Consider the following 22,133-nt stretch of genomic DNA (forward strand, 5'->3'; position numbering starts at 1 on the left):
CAATCTTAAACATTTTAATCAAACTAGATATTGTACAGTGGTATGAATCTTTATATGCTTTTTATATACAATTAAAATATTCAGTGGTTTAGTTCTCTGTGTTGAATGGAGTTTGCAAGTACATCTATTTATGTAACGAATGTCCTGTAAGCCCAGTGGATCCTAAAAAGAGAGATTTTAAACTATAATAAATTTCATTAGCCAAGCTAAATGCATTATTTATAAAGAAAATTACTTTAATGATCGTAATAGTGAAAATTAAACAACTGAAAATGGAAGAAATCCTATTTAGCCAAATATGCTTCAAGATTCAGATTCAACCTTAAATTGGAATGTTAAGGTTTTTTTTAGAGAATTCCTGCATGAGACCACTGCCTGATAAAAATTGCTATCATAAAATTTCCTTTAATATTTTTCTAAAAAATGTCAAATGTCAGTCAACTGTAATGCAACAGTAATGTAGCTATAGTACAGTGAACTACAGTTTTAAAGCAGGTAATTTATTTAAGGTAAGGCATGCATTAGCCATTTCCACGAAAGAAAACTAACTAAATAAGTAAATAAATAAAACATCCACAACTGGGGCTCCTCATATCAGGGCTTTGTAATGCATTAGAACATATATTACAGGTTCTGAAAGGTGATCCAAAACTATTGGACTGGACTATTGAACATTCAGTGTTGCGGTGGGTGCAGGGCAGCCTGTGAAGATACTAAATAGGATTCTTTATGGGAGAGGCAGAGGAACACAGAAATCCTATAGCTGTGGATGGAGGAGAATCCAAGGTGGAGAACCACTAAATCCAAATTCCTGCCAGGCTCACACCAGCAGGGCAGAAGGTGGAGACGTCACTTTTCTTCTTCCATTGGATGTGGAAGATGTTTTGGATTTTCCATTGAGATCAATGGGAAGGAAAATTAGTATTCTACCTTTAAGGCTAGAGTAGTTCACTCCCCTGTTGTGTGTGTGTGTGTCAGAGGAATGGAGGTCAATGGATACAGCAGATTCAAAGTCTCCCCTAATCTGTCTAGGGCATGCCCCATTTTTTCTGTTAACACCATAGGGTCACCAGTGGTAAAATGTCAAAGGTGACACTCCTCCCTGCATCTGCAACAGGAAGACTTGCCAAGGCAGACCTTCTTCTTTACTCATAGGTCTCCCCTGGTGGCATGCAGAGAAGGATATCTGTTTATCCTTTGGCCCATGAGACACCCTCCCAGGAACCGTAAGACTGCACCCTACCATATTATTTTCAGAAGCAATTGCCTGCCAGGCTTATATAGTGTTATTACTGCCCATGAAATCAATACAGTGCACTTTGAACTAAAGTAACTTAATTTTTGATGTAGTTATTTCAGTCATTCACTAAACATGCTTACCTAAATGTTGTCTTTGTAAAAGATCAGCAAGTCTAATTGGATGTCTTGTTACTGACGAGAGTGAAGGTGTTGGTATACATCGATAATGCTGAGTAGTTCTTTGTCCAAAACCATCTGATATGTGATCTCTACTATTTTGTGATGATACAAATGGTGACATATAAGAAGTCTTCCTACTGGGCATTCTGAAGGGTGATGACCTAGACATTCAATGGACAAGACTGTGTCTGCATAGCATATTGAGAAAGACAGACATAAAGTATAATCAATTATAGCAGGATGTACATTTTTACTTTTACTATTTGGACCATCTATAGAATGCTAAACGTTTAGTAAAAATTGTTTATTGGACAAATGAAAAAATGGAAAAGAGATAAATGTAGGTGGCTGGAACCCTGAAGAAGAACATTCCTGTTATGAGATACCCTGCAACATTTTGCTATTTTTCTGTAATATCTGACTCAGGATCCAGGAGAGGCCATACATGTCCTGAACCAGTGCCTGGATGCAGCAAAGGGCTGGATCAGTGCTAATAAACTGAGACTGAAATCTGATTAAAAGTGACCTATGAATGGGTGGTTCCTAGATCTGAAAACTGGGATGTCTGCCTGTTCTAGATGGGGTTGCGCTCCCTCTCATGGAACAGGCACATAAGTCTTGGAGTACTTCTAGTTCCATCCTTGTCATTAGAACCCCAGGTGACCTCTGTGGCACAAAATGCTCAGCACAATGTTGGTTAGTACAACAGGTACACCCATTTCTGGACAGGGATAGCCTAGTCACTGGCCATGCATTGGTAACCTCACACTTACTGTGATGTGCTCACAAGGGGCTGCCCTTGTGCTTGCTTCAGAAGCTGTAATTGGTGGAGAATGCTGAGTACTGAGTGGTACATCTAGGCATGCACATGTTACACCTGTGCTTAAGGACTTGCACCAGCTGCCTGTTTGCTACCTAGCCAAGTTCAAAGTTTTATTACTGATATATAAAGTCCTAAATAACTTGGCACCAAGATACCTAGAAGACCACCTCCCTTACTACATGTCACGTCAACTTTTGCAATCTTCAGTGAAGGCCCTACTAGGCAGCCGATTCTTATTGAAATCTCACGGAAATAGGCCTTCCCAGTTGTAGCACCAACTTTCTGGAATATTCTCCCAAAAGAGATTCAGGAGACTCTACTGGCTGGATGTTCTAAACGTTTGTGTACAAAACCATCTGTTTGCTCAGATCTATTCTGATGTTTAGAAGGACTATCCTATTCAGTTGCTAATTGGCTTGTTTTAAATGCCAGGTTTTATAATATATTTATTTTGATCTGTTTAATATTTTATGATATCCTATAAACCTCTTAAGAGATTTTGTTAAAAGTGTTAAGTGGTATATACATTTCCTAAATACATAAAAATAAAATAAACATGGCAGTCCAGAATCAGGTGGGGAGTGAAAGGGCTTTCTGCTGACAACTCCCTCTGCAGGTAGAAAAATATTACCTTGCATATTAAAAGAAAGGAAATGACCCATCAAGAACAGGCACTAAATGACTTCCAAGACCTATAGAATATTAAAGTCAGTTGAGTGTCAGTTGTAGGAGGGGGAGAAAAAACAACTGGGAAATTGCCTGCTGTTCAAACCCATGACAGATTATGGTATATTTGAGTGAGGGATTAGGGCAAACCTGCATTAAATTAATGGATGATAAGACAATCAATGGCTACTAGCTATGAAAGCTATGCCTCTGGCTGGCCGTTGTGAGAACAGGATGCTGGACTAGATAGGCATTTTGTCTCATCCAGCAGGGCTCTTTTTAGAATGTTGATGTTCCAGGATAGTATAAGCTTTTAAGGGTTTACCACTTCGAAGCATAAAGGATATGGGATGTGAATAGGGAACAGGATTAATAAGGAAAATAGGGAAGGCCTGCTGTTTCCTGCATTGTTTAGGCTATGTACCTTTGGGTTAGGCATCCATTTCTTTTTAACATGTTAATTTATTTCCATCTTTACGGCAATATGTGCTACAAAATTAAAATAAGGCAAAAGAGTGCTAATAGTACAATATATTATTGTTATTATTATTAACAACAACAATATATTCCGCCCTTCCTTCCAGTAGGAGCCCTGATATGATATCTGATATGCATAGAATAGTTTGGTCATCCAAAGGCCAAATTAGACATTTGCTTAATTATGTATCATGCAGCTATGCATCTGTTTTTCCTTAAATAATTACAGGCACAGAGGACCCTATTTCTTACTGGAAAGGCAGCACATACAGAAACTTTTCTCTTCATTCCCTACTACAGTCACAATGGAGATCAGTGTCCCTGTGTCTCCAATGGGATCATTTTTTCCCTAAGGCTCCCAGCAGCTCCCAGAAGGCAGGAAATCTCTATTCCAATTCCAGGACAGATAATGTGAAGAGATCTCCCAGTCCCCATGTGCTGGCTTCTCCTGTGCCTGTAATTAATGAAGGAAAACGATACATAGCCACGTGCTATGTATTTGGTGAACATAGTGTTGGAGATCCCACCTTTCAGAATAAAAAAGAATGGAATTGTTAATATTAGGGTTTACTTTTCAACGAAGTACACATTTTATTTGTATTTAATACAATAAATAGAAATGCAAAATTACTATTATTTGCATAAAAGTTGGCATACAAAATTCCACAGTACAGGAATGCAACAAAAATATTTGTAAATGGAAGCCTATTTGAATAATAATTTTTTTCTTTAGAAAAGCAACATGCTTAGATGACTATGACTGCAATCAAAACTGTTCACTGCTGAGGCTCTACGGAACTACTGTTGCGTCCAGTCTGACCACTCACAGTAGTGGGGGTACAGACAGATTGGGCCTATTCCCTGTGCCAGCTTCAGAGCGACACAGCAACAGGGCCCAGATCAAGCCCAATGCCAGCCAGCATTACCTATGATAGCAGCTTGGGATCCTGAGATCCCAGGCTGGCTAACCCCTGTCCCCAACCTGCCCTCAAAATGCCTCACTTCAGAGCTATCCACCAGGCTCTGCCAGCAGGAATGCCATCAGAAGGCAGAAGGGGGAGGTCTAAGCCAGAGGCGAGAAAACATGGAGGGATGCCTCCACTCAGTCCACGCATACATATCCACACACAGCCAAGCATAAGGAAGGTATGGATTGTAGCCCAAGGTGATAAAACATATCCCTCTCATCTCAAAAGTTGCCTCCTATTGCAAAGTTGGTTTTAGTTACCTTACAGACCCTGATGTATTGTTCTGACAAGAAGTCATTCCAGACAATTGAGAACTTCTGCATGTAACACTGCCTGTAAATAATATTCCTGAATATATTAAAACATTAAAGAATTTATTTGACATACTACATTATTTTGAAAGCTCATTTCCAGAAATGTATAAATATGTCTTTGAAAAAGTGAAATCTCAGTCAAAGTGCCCTTTAGATCACTTAAAATTATTTCATTTGTTTTAAGCCAGCAGGACAGTTAATAGTAAAACTTTCAAAAATAATATGTAAACCATTACAAATGGACCATGATTTTCTAAAAATTTACAAATTCACTGATAACATTTTTTAAATCATAAAACATGATTTATTCCTATGTAACATTTTTCTGTAATTTTGGTTTTTAGTATCTTCCTAACAATGTCTATGTTCTTCTGGACCTCGCTTACTCATATAACGATGGATCAAATTTGTTAAAATACATGGGTGGTTGATGAAAAAGAGAGCAGATTCCTATACCTTTAATAGTTGTGTTGAAAAGGAATCCCCTGTTCCACAACAGATAGCAACTGAAATCTACGTAGTTCAAAACACCATGATTGCTAGAAAACATTCAATTTGAACACCTGAAAACCCTCAAGGATTTTTTGAGTATTCAAAAGAACACTTAAAGAGTTTGATCTTCTCCATTACCTGCTACCTTATCCATCCTCAAGGGAAAAAAATCCCCAAGAGAGTAAGGGTGGGGTAGAAGGCAGGGATGATTCCCTCAAAGTCAAGAGAGGCCCACTAAGTCTCTCCTCCTTCCCTTGACTATAAAGTGAGGAGATCCTGATGATCCACTGATTCATGATGATGATCCATGATGTCCACTGGCTTCCACCATCTTCAAAGAAGCCACCACTTCTTACTATCTCATCCTGGCTCCCAGTATGAATTTCTCCTTCCTCCTTGGAGACAGGATAGCAAGTGGTGAAGGTGCACGTTACCAAGGTGCAAGCCAAATTATATGTATTCCTGTGTTCAGTTTTTAAGAATTGGTCATTAACTCTTCTTACCCATATGCCCTTTCTGAGGTGGGCTTATCAATGATATCCTTGTGGGTCCAGCCACTGTCTCAGTCTAGATGTATGCAGAGATATTAACAGTACAGTAAATTATGTAAAGACACAGAACATAAATAATTTCAACTTCTTGAAATATTTCTTTCTCCATTGCTGCTAAATCATGGACATTTTAGCTTGCCAGTAAGGTAATGCTTTCTTGAGAAATTTAATTTAAGTACTACAAATTAATAACTACTTTACTAATGTATTGTTTATTTATTAACATAAATTTGCTAACCAGCTTCCTAAATGCTCAAGGCATCATGCAAAAAAGTAAAACTAATAAAATAAAAATTACAACAAAAAGAATAAACAGCACTAAACTAACCAATCATAATGGAATAAGAGGAGAGGTCCTCTTGTGGATAAGGAATTGGTTAAGAAGCAGAAAGCAGAGAGTAGGAATAAACGGACAGTTCTCCCAATGGAGGGCTGTAGAAAGTGGAGTCCCTCAAGGATCGGTATTGGGACCTGTACTTTTCAACTTGTTCATTAATGACCTAGAATTAGGAGTGAGCAGTGAAGTGGCCAAGTTTGCTGACGACACTAAATTGTTCAGGGTTGTTAAAACAAAAAGGGATTGCGAAGAGCTCCAAGAAGACCTCTCCAAACTGAATGAATGGGCGGAAAAATGGCAAATGCAATTCAATATAAACAAGTGTAAAATTATGCATATTGGAGCAAAAAATCTTAATTTCACATATACGCTCATGGGGTCTGAACTGGCGGTGACCGACCAGGAGAGAGACCTCGGGGTTGTAGTGGACAGCATGATGAAAATGTCGACCCAGTGTGCGGCAGCTGTGAAAAAGGCAAATTCCATGCTAGGGATAATTAGGAAAGGTATTGAAAATAAAACAGCCAATATCATAATGCCGTTGTATAAATCTATGGTGCGGCCGCATTTGGAATACTGTGTACAGTTCTGGTCGCCTCATCTCAAAAAGGATATTATAGAGTTGGAAAAGGTTCAGAAGAGGGCAACCAGAATGATCAAGGGGATGGAGCGACTCCCTTACGAGGAAAGGTTGCAGCATTTGGGGCTTTTTAGTTTAGAGAAAAGGCGGGTCAGAGGAGACATGATAGAAGTGTATAAAATTATGCATGGCATTGAGAAAGTGGATAGAGAAAAGTTCTTCTCCCTCTCTCATAATACTAGAACTCGTGGACATTCAAAGAAGCTGAATGTTGGAAGATTCAGGACAGACAAAAGGAAGTACTTCTTTACTCAGCGCATAGTTAAACTATGGAATTTGCTCCCACAAGATGCAGTAATGGCCACCAGCTTGGACTGCTTTAAAAGAAGATTAGACAAATTCATGGAGGACAGGGCTATCAATGGCTACTAGCCATGATGGCTGTGCTCTGCCACCCTAGTCAGAGGCAGCATGCTTCTGAAAACCAGTTGCCGGAAGCCTCAGGAGGGGAGAGTGTTCTTGCACTTGGGTCCTGCTTGCGGGCTTCCCCCAGGCACCTGGTTGGCCACTGTGAGAACAGGATGCTGGACTAGATGGGCCACTGGCCTGATCCAGCAGGCTCTTCTTATGTTCTTATGTTCTTAATCAGCCAGCTGAACTGAAGGCAGCATGAAAGAAATTGGCAAAATTGAAAGTCCATTCCACAGTCTCAATATAAAAGTCTTGCTTCTCACTGCTACTAAAAGGATAACTCCCTACCTGAATGTTTACAATCTAACAGCAAGTCGGATGTGGGAAAGGAGACTCAAGTATGTGAGGTAACATAAAGAGAACTACATGGAGCCTTGCTATTCCTGAGTGTGTATCTCATCGCCACCCCAAACATAAATTAATACCTTGCCATATGTAACATGTTCATATTGCAGCCAATCATATTGCAGCCCACTCCCCCTGCTGACATATTACATATGTTTCTGGGAATTAGAATGGAAGATTTCTAACTGCAACTGTTTGTATGTAGAAAAGAGAAAACCACTTACTTTCCTCATTAAAGATGGCACATGATCTACTTCCATTGATGAAACCCTCCTGGTAAGAGATTGGGGCACATATGCAAGATGTTAAATGTTAAAATAAAATAATGCTAGTAGAGATCAAATATCACTAAACTTATGTCATACTGACATGTTATATTTAATTTGTTTAGTTACAAACAATAACCCATTGCAGCATTCCTCAGTGAAACTATATTTCATTAAAGCCTTTTGGAGTGAACTTCTAGCTATAAATATGAAACCATATATGCTCTCATGCCATATACCTTTCTAGTAGGCTACAGGCAAATCTGTACTCTTCAAATACCTTCATGAAGAACGCGATGGTTATCACTTCCTTCAGAGATGAGCAGAGCAATCCAACTCGGGGAAAACCAGTGTAAGTGATGCCAGCACAAGAAAAGCTGGCATAAAGTTCTGCCGCACCCAGTTGCCATACAGGAGCATCCAACGCCTCTCAGCCCAGCTTAAATGCGAGTTGGATTGTACCCTTACAGTGTAATCTTATATGTCTACTTAGAAAAGTAGGTGTATCGAGTACAATGGTGCTTACACTTAGGGAAGTGAATGTAGGGTTGCGACTTCTAAAGTTGCTATCAATGATAGGTGAACAATTTTAGCAGCTCACACTTGTACAACTTAACTGGATTCAAAGGAAGCAATTTTGTATTTGATTTTGAAAATTGTACCAAATAAATTCTTGTAAGACTGGACTTGAATGTAGGTGAGATTTAGTATCTTTCGTTTCCAAGTAAGAATATACAAGTCCTGTTGCATCAGACCAAAGTTCCATCTAATCCAGCAACAAGTTTTCCATAGTAACTAACCAGATACTTCCAGGAAGCCTGCAAAATGGGCATGAGGGCAACAGCCCTCCACTATACTACCATACTATACATTCCCCTATACTATTAATAATTCAGTTGTCATGCTAATATTTATTTATTTATTAAATTCATATTCCACCCTTCCTCCCAGTAGGAGCTGCTTACTGTTGTATATGCTGCATTTGTTGTGTTGCCTTCTTAAGATAGCCTTCCAGTTTTGTAATCTGAATGGAATAAAATATTTCAGTAATTGAGATTTGGATTGTCATCCACAAATGACCAATTGTTTTTAACAAGATTGCTCCAGAGTAAGTGGTTGTATTTTATCTTGTTTGTTCACCGCCCTGAGAGCTATTCTGCTAAGGGCGGTATATAAATTGAAATAATAAATAAAATAAATAAATGACCAATTGTTTTTAACAAGATTGCTCCAGAGTAAGTGGTTGACAGCTCATAGTGATAACATTCTGATTAGCAGGTAAGACAAAGGGTCAGATGGGGCATACATCTCTTCAAAGCAAGAACCCACTGTGCTGCCCTGCCTTTTGACATTTAATATTAATAATATTGATGCATTAGTCAATCTGTTACATTTTAGGAATACAATATAAAAATGTAAACATAACTTCTAACAACCCCCCCTCCATTATTTCTATTTAACATATTCAAGGTACCTTTCCTCTGTAGTGTGCCAATAACTGCCTTCTGTGTTTTTCCTGGAATTGGGCAATCTAAAAATTAAGAGGAAAAAGAGTACTAGGTATCACTAAATAGTGTTGCTGTGATAAACAACTTGAAGAGCGACAATAAAAAATAACAGAAATGAAATACTTAATGCTTATCATGTATTTTATTTTAACACAGCAAAACTTTTTCATTGTTTTCCAGAGCCAGTTCACTCTAAGGCCACCATCCTGTTCTCTCCAACCAAGGAGTACAAGTTTTAGAAGGATTCTTAGGTGGCGTTCAGCATGATATTCCCATCCTAAGCTCTGCTACCCCATCAGTGAGCCTGGCCTAGCTGAGGAGCAGTCCCCCCAGACTTCACATTGGATCAGCCAGTGGCCTACTCTTCTCCTCTTGTGGCACCACGCAAATGTTTGCTGACAGTATTTTGCGTCTGTGCATATTTGTGTGCAAAGCTTAGAGACGATCCTAGATGATCCAAAGTGGTTCTCAAGAAGGCCTCAGCTTCAAGCTAACAGCCAGTTGCATCCATACTGTTGCAGTATTGTATTCCTTTTTAGATAATGTTGGGCCCAATCTGCACTATACATTTAAAGCAGTATTAAACCATTGTAAATAGGCATGCATGGCTTTCCCCAAAGAATCCTGGGAACTGTAGTTTGTTAAGGGTGCTGAGAGTTGTTAGGAGACCCCCATTCCCCTCACGAAGCTACAATTTCCTCTTTCCAGGGAACTCTAGAAACTGTAGCTCTGTGAGGGGAATAAGGGTCTTCTAACAACTCTCAGCACCCTTAACAAATTACAGTTCTCAGGATTCTTTGGGGAAAGCCATGACTGTTTAAAGTGGTATGATACTGCTTTAAATGTGTAGCGCAGATAGGGCTTTGGTTTAGACTCTAAACTTTAGAGGAATCTTCATTAAATACATGACAGCACTGGTGCAAATGGCAGCTTCCTTCCATGCCAAATAGCAAGATGAGGGAAAGATTTTGCCAGAACTGTTACACCCACACCTTTTCTGTGCAGTTCATATTTAAACTTTTAAAACAAGCATGTGCTACCGAACTATGCAAATTGCCTGCCTCTGTCCATTTCAGGTTTTGAAATTAGATGGAAGTATGAATAGCAGCTAAGCCAAGTTTCTCTCCAGAAAAATTAAGTTGAATGATATCATAATTGATGGTTCAAAGGTCATTGTTAAGTTCATTTTCAACTATATTTTTATTGAAATACTTACAATTCTACAAATTGAAAAAGCAAAACAGTTACACACAAAATAACCAAGTGGGAGAATTTACAGTACAGAAAGAATATAGCATCAGATATATAAATGGCGTTTACCAGATAAATAAAAGTGGAATACAAATATTATGTAGTGATATGATCACTCTAGAACAATTTATGTTGAGTGGAGTAACACTGTACCAAGGGATCATTAACATAAGAAATTAAATAAACTACAAAATTATCCAGATGGGAATATTGTTTTTCAATTATGGCTAAGTTTAAACTCTCTTGTACTAATGTTCTACACCATAAATGCAATTTTCTTCCATTGAAAGATGGCATCATAAGTAATTTCTAACAACTATTTGATGTATCCTATATTCATTACTTGCCAGTACCAAACACAGCATGGGATTTCTTCTTGTGGGTTGATAACCGGTAGTGTAGTGGCAAAATCAGAAGTGCAGGTTTGCTTCATAATAGTCGCACCATGCTCCCTCACATCCACGCTCCCTTTTCCACTTTCCCTTGTCTCCATTGTTCTCCATGTCATCTGCAAGTCCACACTCTACTACAACAAACACCCCTTTCACTCTGATTGGCTCCAATCAGCACAAAAGGATAAGGACTCTTCTTAGTAGCTAACATGCTCCCACTTTCATGCTGATTGGCTCATACAACGGGACCTGGCTGGGACCATACTCCCAAAAAAGTAAGAGGTCTATGATCCCCCCCCACAGCCCCAGATTACTACACCCTGTATGGTGCCAGTTTAATGATGAAAATAATCTCTAGTGTATTTCTGATGAAAAATCACTCAGATCACAACTCACTTGTGTGACTTCTTTAGAATATTTTCTGCATAATCCATCAATTCCCGTAAACAGTGACTGGATATCTGAATTCACCTGCAGAGAAACACATTACATGACCAAAAATAATCAAAGTATATAAATATTTTTGGAATATACAAAAGTATGCCACTTTGCAGGAAAAATATTCACACTCAGCTCCCTTCTTTGTGTGTACATGCCTCACGTGCAGCATAGAACAAAAAGGGCACTCTCTAAGCGCCACCACTATATTCACATTGAATCTAATTTAGAATCTCAATGGCAGCACAAGTTTGGAATTACACCAGCAAAGGTCTTATCAGAACCAACACTGAGTCCTCTACTGAAAGTGTACATATTGATGGGATTTTTAGATCACACTACTCAGTTTTTGCTTTATATTTTAAAGTGCTACTTTGAAATTTTTCATTAATTATTTTATTTTGATATGTATGTTTCCCCCTTTAGGATGCACACCTTAATGTGGTGAGGGGGTTTGAGAGTGTTGAAGAAGCTGAGAGCAATGCCATCAGGAGTCTAGACCAAGAGGCTAGACTCCTAACAGGGGTACCCATGGCGGAATGGTCAAAGCTGAGACACCAGACTAAGATGCATCCAAACTCAGAGGAAGGCAATGGTAAACCACCTCTGAACACCTCTTACCACAAAAACCCTATGAACAGAGTATCCAAAATGCAACACAAGATAGTGCTGGAAGATGAGGCCCCCAGGTCAGAAGGCCGAAAGGAAGCCCAGAGGCTGATGCGCACAGATGTGAAAGAAGAGTCCAGAGTTGTACGACGCACACAATAGGAACATGGAATGTGAGAAGCATGAACCAGGGAAAGTTAGAAATGGTCAAGTAAGAAATGGAACATATCAACATTACAATACTTGGTGTGAGTGAATTAAAATGGACTGGAATGGGACATTTTCAATCAGGCAACTACAAAATATTTTATGCAGGAAATGAGAAATCAAGAAGAAACGGGGTTGCTTTAATAGTGAGAAGTGATGTAGCAAAAGCAATTAGGAGCTACAATGCAAGGTCTGAGCGAATCATATCAATGAGATTAAACGGGAAACCAATTAATATAACCTCATCTACGCTCCAACATCAAACGCAGAAGAAGAAGAATTGGAGAGATTTTACACAGAAGTACAGGAGAAAATTGATCACACACCAAAACAAGATATGATGATAATCATGGGGGACTGGAATGCAAAAGTAGGGAACAGAGAAGAACTAGGAATGGTGGGGAAATGGGGCTTAGGTGACAGAAATGAAGCAGGAGAAAGACTTATTGAATTTTGTGAAGCCAATGATTTGTTTCTTGCCAACACATTTTTTGAGCAACAAAAAAGACGACTGTACACGTGGACATCACCAAATGGTCAATATAGGAATCAAATTGATTATATAATTGGAAACAGAAGATGGAGAAGTTCCATACTTTCTGCAAAAACAAGACCAGGAGCAGACTGCGGTACAGATCATGAACTGATCATATCAAAAATCAGAGTTAAGCTAAAGAAGAAGAACAAAGCACTCAATGCCAAAATACAATTTAAATAACATCCCAGAAGAATATAAAGATCAAATAAGGAACAGGTTTGAGGCTTTAAACTTATTTGACAGAGAACCAGAAGAACTATGGACTGAAGTCAGGGACATTATAAGGGAAGAATGCAAAAAGACAATACCTCTTGTTAAAAAGAGAGAAAAACCTCAATGGATGACTGAAGAAACTCTTAAAATGGTTAAAGAGGGAAGGACAGCAAAAGCAAAAGGAGATAGAAACATGGTCAGAACCCTAAATGCAACTATACAACGACTAGGGACAAAGAAAACTATTACAATAGTTATTGTATAGAAATAGAAAAGGACAAAATGGGAAGAACAAGAGCCCTATTCCAAAAGATTAGAGAAATGAAAGGGAAATTTAAACCAAGAAAAGGGATTGAATAATCAACAGGGGAACACACTGACTGACCGAGATGAAATAAAAGGAAGATGGAAGCAATACATTGAAGAACTCTATAAAAGGATGACAGATTCATTCACGGAGGAACCACATGATGAAGAACCAGAAATTTTAGAATGTGAGGTGAAAGCTGCTCTTAAAATTATTGGAAGACACAAATCACCAGGAATAGATGGCATACCAATAGAGTTGCTACAAGCTACTGAGACTGAATCTGTCCAAATTTTGACAAAAATTTGTCAAGAAATATGGAAAACTAAACAATGGCCCACAGACTGGAAGCGTTCAATATATATCCCACTTCCAAAGAAAGGGGATCCTAGAGAATGCAGTAATTACCGAACTATTGCCTTAATATCCCATGCAAGTAAAGTAATGCTCAAGATTCTACAACAAAGGCTCTTACCATATATGGAGCGAAAAATGCCAGAAGTCCAAGCTGGATTTAGAAAGTGAAGAGGTACCAGAGATCATATCGCAAACATACGTTGGATATGGAACGGACCAAGGAATTTCAGAAGAAAATCACCCTGTGCTTTATAGATTACAGCAAAGCCTTTGACTGTGTAGATCATGAAAAACTATGGAATGCTTTAAAAGAAATGGGGGTGCCACAGCATCTGATTGTCCTGATGCGCAACCTATACTCTGGACAAGAGGCTAAAGTAAGGACAGAATATGAAGAAACCAATTGGTTCCCCATTGGAAAGGGTGTGAGACAGGGTTGTATTTTATCACCCTATTTGTTTAATCTGTACGCAGAACATATCATACGGAAAGCGGGATTGGACCAAGAAGAAGGAGGTGTGAAAATTGGAGGGAGAAACATCAATAATTTAAGATATGCAGACGATACCATACTACTAGCAGAAACCAGTAATGATTTGAAACGAATGCTGATGAAAGTTAAAGAGGAAAGCACAAAAACAGGACTACAGCTGAACGTCAAAAAGACTAAAGTAATGACAACAGAAGATTTATGTAACTTTACAGTTGACAATGAGGACATTGAACTTGTCAAGGATTATCAATACCTCAGCACAGTCATTAACCAAAATGGAGACAATAGTCAAGAAATCAGAAGAAGGCTAAGACTGGGGAGGGCAGCTGTGAGAACGAGAAAAGGTCCTCAAATGCAAAGCTGTCTCACTGAACACCAAAGTCAGGATCATTCAGACCATGGTATTCCCGATCTCTATGTATGGATGTGAAAGTTGGACAGTAAAAAAGGCAGATAAGAGAAAAATCAACTCATTTGAAATGTGGTGCTGGAGGAGCGCTTTGCGCATACCATGGACTGCAAAAAAGACAAATAAATTAAAGCAGAACTGTCACTAGAAGCTAAAATGATGAAACTGAGGTTATCATACTGTGGACACATCATGAGAAGATATTATTCACTAGAAAAGACAATAATGCTGGGAAAAACAGAAGGGAGTAGAAAAAGAGGAAGGCCAAACAATAGATGGATTGATTCCATAAAGGAAGCCACAGACCTGAACTTACAACATCTGAGCAGGGTGGTTCATGACACATGCGCTTGGAGGTCGCTGATTCATAGGGTCACCATAAGTCGTAATCGACTTGAAGGCACATAACAAAATGTATGTTTGTTTTTGTATGTTCGTTTTCTGAACCACTGAGAGATTGATTACATTAAGTGGTGTATGTCACATAAATAATAAAAAATATTAACAGAACTGAACAGTAGGTCTGTAGTCAGAATGCAAGCAAACTTTTTTGGAATTCTATTCCAATGTAATCAACATGACTAAATATCTGTAATATTTGAGGTGCCAATCAAAAATATTTCTGTTAAGCATTTTGCAAATCATTAGGCACACCGTAGTTAGCAACTTTTATTCTGTACCTTTTTCGAAAGGACTATTGTACGACAAGGAGCTCTGCAAATCACACACTCATCTTTTTTACCTATAAAATAAAAATCAATGCATTGTACATGTCATTTTGACTGGAAAGTGTGTGTTGTAATCTCTGAAGGATGACATATAAAAACATCAAAGAGTTCTGTTGCATCTTAAAGACTAACAAGTTTATTATGGCATAATATATGCCAGTTAGTCTTTAAGGTGCCACAGGACTCTTTGTTGGTTTTGCTGCAACAGACTAATACCTATCTTTCTGGAAAACATATAAAATATTTCATTCATAAAGCCTAACTTGGCAAATATTTTTATGGAATTTTCACTGGCTTATTCATTGTGTTACAGAATGTACTACAGCTAATTAATTTGATCTGTTGGAGTAGGTAACAACTGCAGTGTGTTTTGACAGTGCATATGCTTTGTTTAAGAAAGCTTCCCGTATTAAGACTAGCATCTTGGTATGGATCCAAAGACCACTTCCATTCAAGAAAGGCATCTGAGCAGGTGGAGGATCCCACAGGTAGAAAGAGAAGACAATTTTTGCAGACTTCCTCCTTTTCCTCTAGCCTCCCACACTGTTCTGAACAATCTCTCTACCATTTCAGATTTTTCAGGTGTTCAAGGATCAGAAGGGGAATCAGCAAAAGTCAACTTGTCCTCTCTTGCCAGCAGGCACATCTTGTGCGCTGAATTCTGCTCATGGGATGCTTCTGCAGGTGAAAGAGAACTCAGGATGCAAACCAGAATTTTAAGGTTGCAATCTATAACTGTTTACTTGAAAGTAATGCTCATTAAACTCAGTGTGAGTTACTGTTGAGTAGATATGTATAGGTTATATTGTAAGTCTAGCTATTACAGTATTCCCACTGAGAGCTACCTGATCTTAAAATACAGGGAATGTTGGTGTTAAGTCTTGAAACTTGATAGAGGCACACAAATTACAAATAAAATGGTTTATTTTATATGTATTTATGCTCAAAACAGAATGGGGTAAGTAAATAATGATTCTTAAATCAACAGTGGATATCCCAAATCAATATAACTTTTCAGCCACAGGAGAGAAAAGTCAGCATATGCTTTTCTCAGAGTAGAGATGGAAAGGGGGTTGTTAAGGCCAAAGGCAAGTCTAACCTCGTGGAAGATTTATTTATAAAAATATTTATAGACTGCCCCTCATTCAAAATCTCAGGACATTGTACAAGATTTACAAAGACATAAAATATCATTAACAGCACATAAAAATGACCTGCTCATCTTAAACTTTAAACTGAACAGACTTGTTGACACAAAGTCTTCAAGAGATGTCTGAAGGTTAGAAACAAGGATGCAGGGGATTAAGACTGCCATTATAGCTGTGCCTGCACAAACCACAGTTGTACTGCTCAGCTAATTCAGGATGAGTTTGTATGACCAATTGTTAAAAGAACCCTCTCTCCCAACAATTGACATTATGTACTGATTCATGCCATGTATAAACTTCAAAATTAAAAGATGGACTTGGACCTGGGTATATACTAAAGTTCATCATTTGATGTATTATGCAAAGCCACTCAACATTTTTCTACATGTACTCTGGAGGCAGATTTCCCAATTCATGTACATTTTGCAAAATTGGTATCTGTGGATTTTCCCACAGTTCTATGCATTTTTCCATAAACTGAGCCTAAGAAGGATCTGACGCGTTAAACAGCCCTAAGCCTTAGTGCCAGACTTTTAAAATATAAATAATCACATTACCTGTGGAGATGAATTGCAAAAAAATTACTTCTCCATAATATTAATATAATTGCAGGGAGCTCCATTTTCTTCATAGAGAGCTAGTACATACAGTGGGAATATTTTTCCTAGCACCAGCATCAGAACTTCATGAAGAACTTGACACCCCTTAAGACTATAATATAACTATTAACAATTGGTAAGAGACTGAGAGTGGTCTCTTGAATTGCATACTCCCCTTCTAGTGCAAATTCCCCTGTTGGCCTTAACCAAGGTTTTATCAGTGTTGTGTTGGGTGACATTAACTGTGATTAACACTAATCAGGGTCTCTCATCAGGGGTTGCTAAACAGCTAATTGCATGATGGTTCAAGCAATTGAGCCTAATGGGAGAACGATGAAGAGTGTGTAACAATGTTGCCAGATGTGTAAGAATTCAAACATACGGTATATGAAAATCAGAGCCTATGAGTTCTTTGACCTCTAGTGTACAAATATATAAGAATTCAGGTTTCTTTGATACAACACTAATTTTGGTGCCAATTGTTTTGGGAAGAACAGTTATAGCAGCTTCTAGCATGCCAAAGAATCTCAAGTGAAAGTGTGATGGCTGGGAAAGGTATGTTTTGTTTTGAATCCACAATAATTGCTGTACTAACTTTGTGTGGATGGGGTATTTATGGTTGTAGGTTCCCTCCCTCTGAAGCACCATCTTAGCAACCAAGTATTGGTGAAAGCTTCCTTTCCCTCCACCAAGGTAAATCGTGGGCTGCTTCCCTCTTGCAGAGTTGCTGGGGAAGTGGAATTAAGAAGACAAAGGTTCTAACAAGAAAGCCATAAAGAGAAAAGTCTCTTTGTGGATAAGTAATAGTCCACTATTCCCTAAGATAAAACATTGAGGATTGTGGTAGCTATGGTCTTCCCGGTTAATTCTTAAGGTGCTGGTAGCCTGTGAGTAAAGGTCTGTAAGAGCAGGCTAAGATTGAAGGTTTTACTTTATGCCCCCACACCCTGTATCAGAGTTCTCTTATGCAACAGATTTTTGGGATTTGGGTATGAAGAGTCCATATTGATAATACAGAAACACCAGTGTATGATCTCAGGGCTTCTTTTTCATGATTAAGAGATGCTATTTGGCGACATATTCTATGGATATTCTCAAAGTCAGGGGAGGCAATAATAGTATTAGCTAGGCCACGTCACTGTCAGTCTCTGCCACTCCTGCCATTGATCAACGCAACTAAGTTTGGCTACTGAAATAATCTTACTTAAAAGAATGTTTGTCTATTCTTGAAGAGCAGAGTGAAGTCTTGTGAATATCATGGGTGAAGGGCTGGTTAATTTATCAGTCACTATCCACAGTGCAGGTTACCTTTCTGGAGACACTGTTCACAGATAACATGGCCACAGTTGGTCAGGCAAAACTTTTGAGTGGCTCTTTGGGGCTTCTGGAAACATGCATTGCAGAATACCAGAGCAGCCATTAAGGAAGGGGGCGGGTTGATACTGGGTTTGTTTCCTCTGTTTTTATCTACAGGCAGTCGACGGAGCTGCTATGAAATAAAAGGGGTTTTCCCAAGCGCCCAGAAGCGTCCCAAGAGAAATGTTTTTTCTAGAGAAGAAAGCGCTCCTGAGGGAGAAAAAATGACCCCCTTACTGCCCACACACACACTTACGTACACACGCAAGCATACCCACGCGCACACAGGAGCGCCTGTATGCCCCTCCCCCACCGAGCGAAGTGCTGAGACACTAAGGAGAGGAGGAAAGCCGATATGCTTGGCCCCTCCCTTTGCTCCCAACAATCGTTTGTGAGGGAAGACCACAGAGATATAAAAATAATCGAGTGAGGATCTCACTGCTGTGGTGACTTCTGAGACCAGATAGGAGGAACCATTTTGAAATTTCCCCCAGGAGCGGAAATGAGAGCTGCTCCATATAAATCAATGTAAGATTTTTACCGTACCTTTGATTTGACATCACCACCAGAAACAAAAGCAAAGAGAATTCTTCCTTCTCTTTTAATTTGGGTCATGCCGTATGGAAAATAATAATTGTTTTTAATTTAAAAACAATAGCCAAAGGTATCCAAATTCCAGTCCCACACAGTTCATTATCCCCATGTTGCATATCTGAGGTGGGGAAGCTGAGAGTAGTTTACAATAGCCTTGTAATGTAATCCAGCTATAGTACTATTGGGGGGGGGTCTGGCTGTGGCTCATTTTCTTATGATTGCGTTGCAAAATAGACCACCGTTTAGAGTTTGAGGCTGTCTCGACTTTTCACCTCAAAACGGACTCCATGTAAACACCCCCATAACAGCGCAATCCTACGCATGTTATTTGGAGAGAAGAACCCGGAAATTGGCTCTGTAGTTTAGTCTATCACAAATCTATATACATGGGTTTGAGAGAATTCCACAACAACGGAAGCCCCACCCCTGAGAAACGGACACGTCTCGCTTCCCTTTCAGTATGATCTCGGTATTACTCGGGTGTCACCACTTCTCGCGAGACAAGCAAATGAATCAACTAGATGAGGTTAGTGGAGGGTCGAGCCGAACGTGGCTGTTTTCTTTATCTGCAAGATCTGGTGCGACTGGAGTGAGGCTGTCGCCGCTGCTGTTATCACAACTGCTATGGGGCTGCAAGGGGTCAAAGCTGTTTTCTTTGACTTGGACAACACTCTGATCGACACCGCCGCTGCAGGCAGGAGAGCTATTGAGAAGGTACCGGTTGCACCCATCTCCTTCCCACTTGGTCCCCTTCCATAAAAACAATAAGGAAGAATACGTTAAAGCCTTGTTGCCTCAGAGTTCCTATTCTAAATGTGGTGGTGATTATCCTTTTAAACCGTGACTCCGATAAACGGGAAACGGTGTCCCTTCTATGGTCGTCGTGGGAGCTCTTTCTGGAAGGTTTTCCAGCAAAGGCTCCGTTGCCCTCTGTAGATTAGGGAACACTGGGGGTAGATTGCATATTCTCTGCTAGAGCATGTTTGCATCTGAGTTACTGACTCAGTAGATGAACCTGTGGGGGTATGTCAGGAATGCTTAGAGACACAGGAAGCTGCTTTGTACGGAGCCAGAGCACTGGTCGCCCAACTCAGTATTGTCTACACTGAATGACAGTGGCTCTTGAGGGTTTCAGACGGGTGTCTGTCAGCCCTTCCTGGAGATGGGAGCTTCTGAATGTATAGCACTTGCTCTACCATTGAGCCACGGTCCTCCCTCCTGAGGTGTGGCCCTTAATGTGTTAAGTACATATCAATTACAGTAATCAGAAACTTGATTAATCCAGAATAAGAGAATGGGCCTTTGTACTTCATGTGAAAGCACAGCAGTGGAATAAAGGGAGAGATTCTGGCATACTCTTTGCCTTTGTGCAATAGACAGATCAGTCTGAAAGTCTCATGAAGAATTTGAAAATGGCACCAACTCTTGGATGTGCAGCATAATTGCATTCTGTGGCATGTTTTGCTGGGTGAAAGTGGAGGAGAATGAGTCCTAGGTGTTCTAAAGCAGAATGCTTATTGGGATTGATGACGCATGTGCTCTATTTGTTAGTAAAAGGCTGTTGCGTAGCTGGGTTCAGAAATGTGTCCTTGTACAGAGAAAGCTCTAGTGTTCTAACATCCCACCTTGCAGTAATTAGCTCATAGATCACCATCACAAAAGGAGAACTATTGTAAATGTAGAAGAGACTGAATAGCACCAATGTTGTTTCGGGATGCAGATTAGAGGACTGCAGGTGTAGCATCCTTCCTTTACTTTCGGCTGCTTTGCTGACTTGCTTGAACAATGCAACGGAAGAACTGGGAAATCGTAGGCTGTAGCAATTTCTGTGATTTTTGGAGATAGTTTTTGGACTTCTAAATAATGTGGAAATTGTTATGGCTGAGATACATGAGTTTCATGCCATGTATTACACTGTGTAGATGACTCTTGTAATGACTGTAATGACTGAATGAGCTCTAGAATGCAAGACGCGATGAGTTGTGCTCTTTGAAATGGTGTCTATGAGGTGACTTTCCTGGTGAGTACTAGCTGTGTGGCTATGATGTGTTAATCATATAGTAGGTTCCTGGATTCATGTTGTTGTTCATTCCTGTGAAACATCTTGTAGAATAAGTCATTGTAAGCACAAAGGCAAAACAGTAGAGTCTTTCCCAAATTGATCCTGTCCTGCTTTAATCCTCTCTTCATAGGTGATAAACATCTTGCAGTCAGAGCATCATTGTGATGAAAAAGAAGCTCGCATGATTTGTGATAAAGTCCAAGCCAAACTCCTCAAAGAGTGCCATGATCCTTCTAAGATGTGTATTACTGACCTAAGGATTCAACACTGGGGAGAAGCTATACAAGAAGTAAAGGGAGGAACAGCCAATCGGAATCTAGCCACAGAATGTTATTTCCTTTGGAAAACCACCCGCCTGCAGCATTTGACCTTGGCAGAAGAGACACGGAGGATGCTCAGTGACCTTAGAAAAATTGTCCGTTTGCTTCTACTGACAAATGGAGACACACAGACACAAAGAGAAAAAATTGAAGCTTGTGCTTGTCAGCCATATTTTGATGCCATTGTTGTGGGAGGAGAGCACAAAGAAGAGAAACCAGCATCCTCTATATTTCGTCACTGTTGTGAACTTCTAGGGGTTGAGCCTGAGGACTGTGTGATGGTTGGTGACTCTCTAGATACAGATATTCAAGGAGGCCTGAATGCAGGTTTGAAAGCAACAGTTTGGATAAATAAAACAGTAATGGCCCCAAAAGACACTTCTTCAGTCCCTCACTATATTATTTCTTCTGTTCTTGATCTTCCACAGCTTTTACAAAACAAAGGAGTTGCTGATTTAGAAATTAGCCAGTTGGCTGGTATTTGTAATGTGTGTGATAGTTCCACGGAGGAACCTAGGACTTTAGCCTGCTCGAGTTCATATTAAAGGGCATTTTTACATGTGACACTTAAATCAGGTTGTCTTCTATGCTAACTGTAAAAAAAAACTAGTGTAACTACCATGTTCATTTGATTTCTACAATCTTACTTGCAGTAACAGCATTTACATGTGGCACAGACAGCATGACAGGTTCAGATATGCTTTGTGTGCACACGTCATGAAAACAGTAAAGGCTTGGCTCTAAGCTACATACTAAGCAACAGCAAACTTACCTGTATGATATATGAGCATATTTGTGAGTTAATTCAGAAATCTATTGATCTGAAAATTCTCTGTTAGTTACTGATTTTTTTTTCTTTCAGAAGAATCTAGTTACCAGCAATCAAATCTACATC

The 22,133-nt window shown here is 39.4% G+C and overlaps 2 protein-coding genes across 8 annotated transcripts; one reads left to right on the forward strand and one right to left on the reverse strand.

The window, feature by feature from the left end:
- On the reverse strand, positions 1-18,638 carry RNF212 (ring finger protein 212). 4 transcript variants are annotated; one of them, XM_061624732.1, is made up of 10 exons: positions 18,519-18,638; positions 15,112-15,173; positions 11,257-11,331; positions 9,184-9,240; positions 8,675-8,733; positions 7,668-7,716; positions 5,663-5,726; positions 4,614-4,686; positions 1,381-1,580; positions 1-162 (listed from the first exon to the last, which is right to left on the reverse strand). In XM_061624732.1, exons 1-10 carry the CDS (start codon positions 18,532-18,534, stop codon positions 125-127), a joined length of 693 nt encoding a protein of 230 aa, XP_061480716.1. In that variant the 5' UTR covers positions 18,535-18,638; the 3' UTR covers positions 1-124. The 4 variants fall into 4 exon arrangements, with proteins under 4 accessions (XP_061480716.1, XP_061480715.1, XP_061480717.1 ...); XM_061624731.1 differs by having other exon boundaries at positions 18,215-18,638; XM_061624733.1 differs by lacking the exon at positions 4,614-4,686 and having other exon boundaries at positions 1,381-1,607; positions 18,215-18,638.
- Positions 17,370-21,810, forward strand: NANP (N-acetylneuraminic acid phosphatase). Of its 4 annotated transcripts, none has more exons than XM_061624729.1 (3): positions 17,370-17,461; positions 19,316-19,570; positions 21,049-21,810. In XM_061624729.1, the coding sequence occupies exons 2-3, from the start codon at positions 19,481-19,483 to the stop codon at positions 21,781-21,783; spliced, it is 825 nt and encodes a 274-aa protein (XP_061480713.1). In that variant the 5' UTR covers positions 17,370-17,461; positions 19,316-19,480; the 3' UTR covers positions 21,784-21,810. The 4 variants fall into 4 exon arrangements, with proteins under 4 accessions (XP_061480713.1, XP_061480714.1, XP_061480711.1 ...); XM_061624730.1 differs by having other exon boundaries at positions 19,316-19,382; XM_061624727.1 differs by lacking the exon at positions 17,370-17,461 and adding an exon at positions 18,750-18,790 and having other exon boundaries at positions 19,316-19,382.
- Positions 21,811-22,133: the final 323 nt, after the last annotated feature.

This window comes from Rhineura floridana, chromosome 4, assembly GCF_030035675.1.
Source record: "Rhineura floridana isolate rRhiFlo1 chromosome 4, rRhiFlo1.hap2, whole genome shotgun sequence".
In the NCBI taxonomy this organism is placed as follows: domain Eukaryota; kingdom Metazoa; phylum Chordata; class Lepidosauria; order Squamata; family Rhineuridae; genus Rhineura; species Rhineura floridana.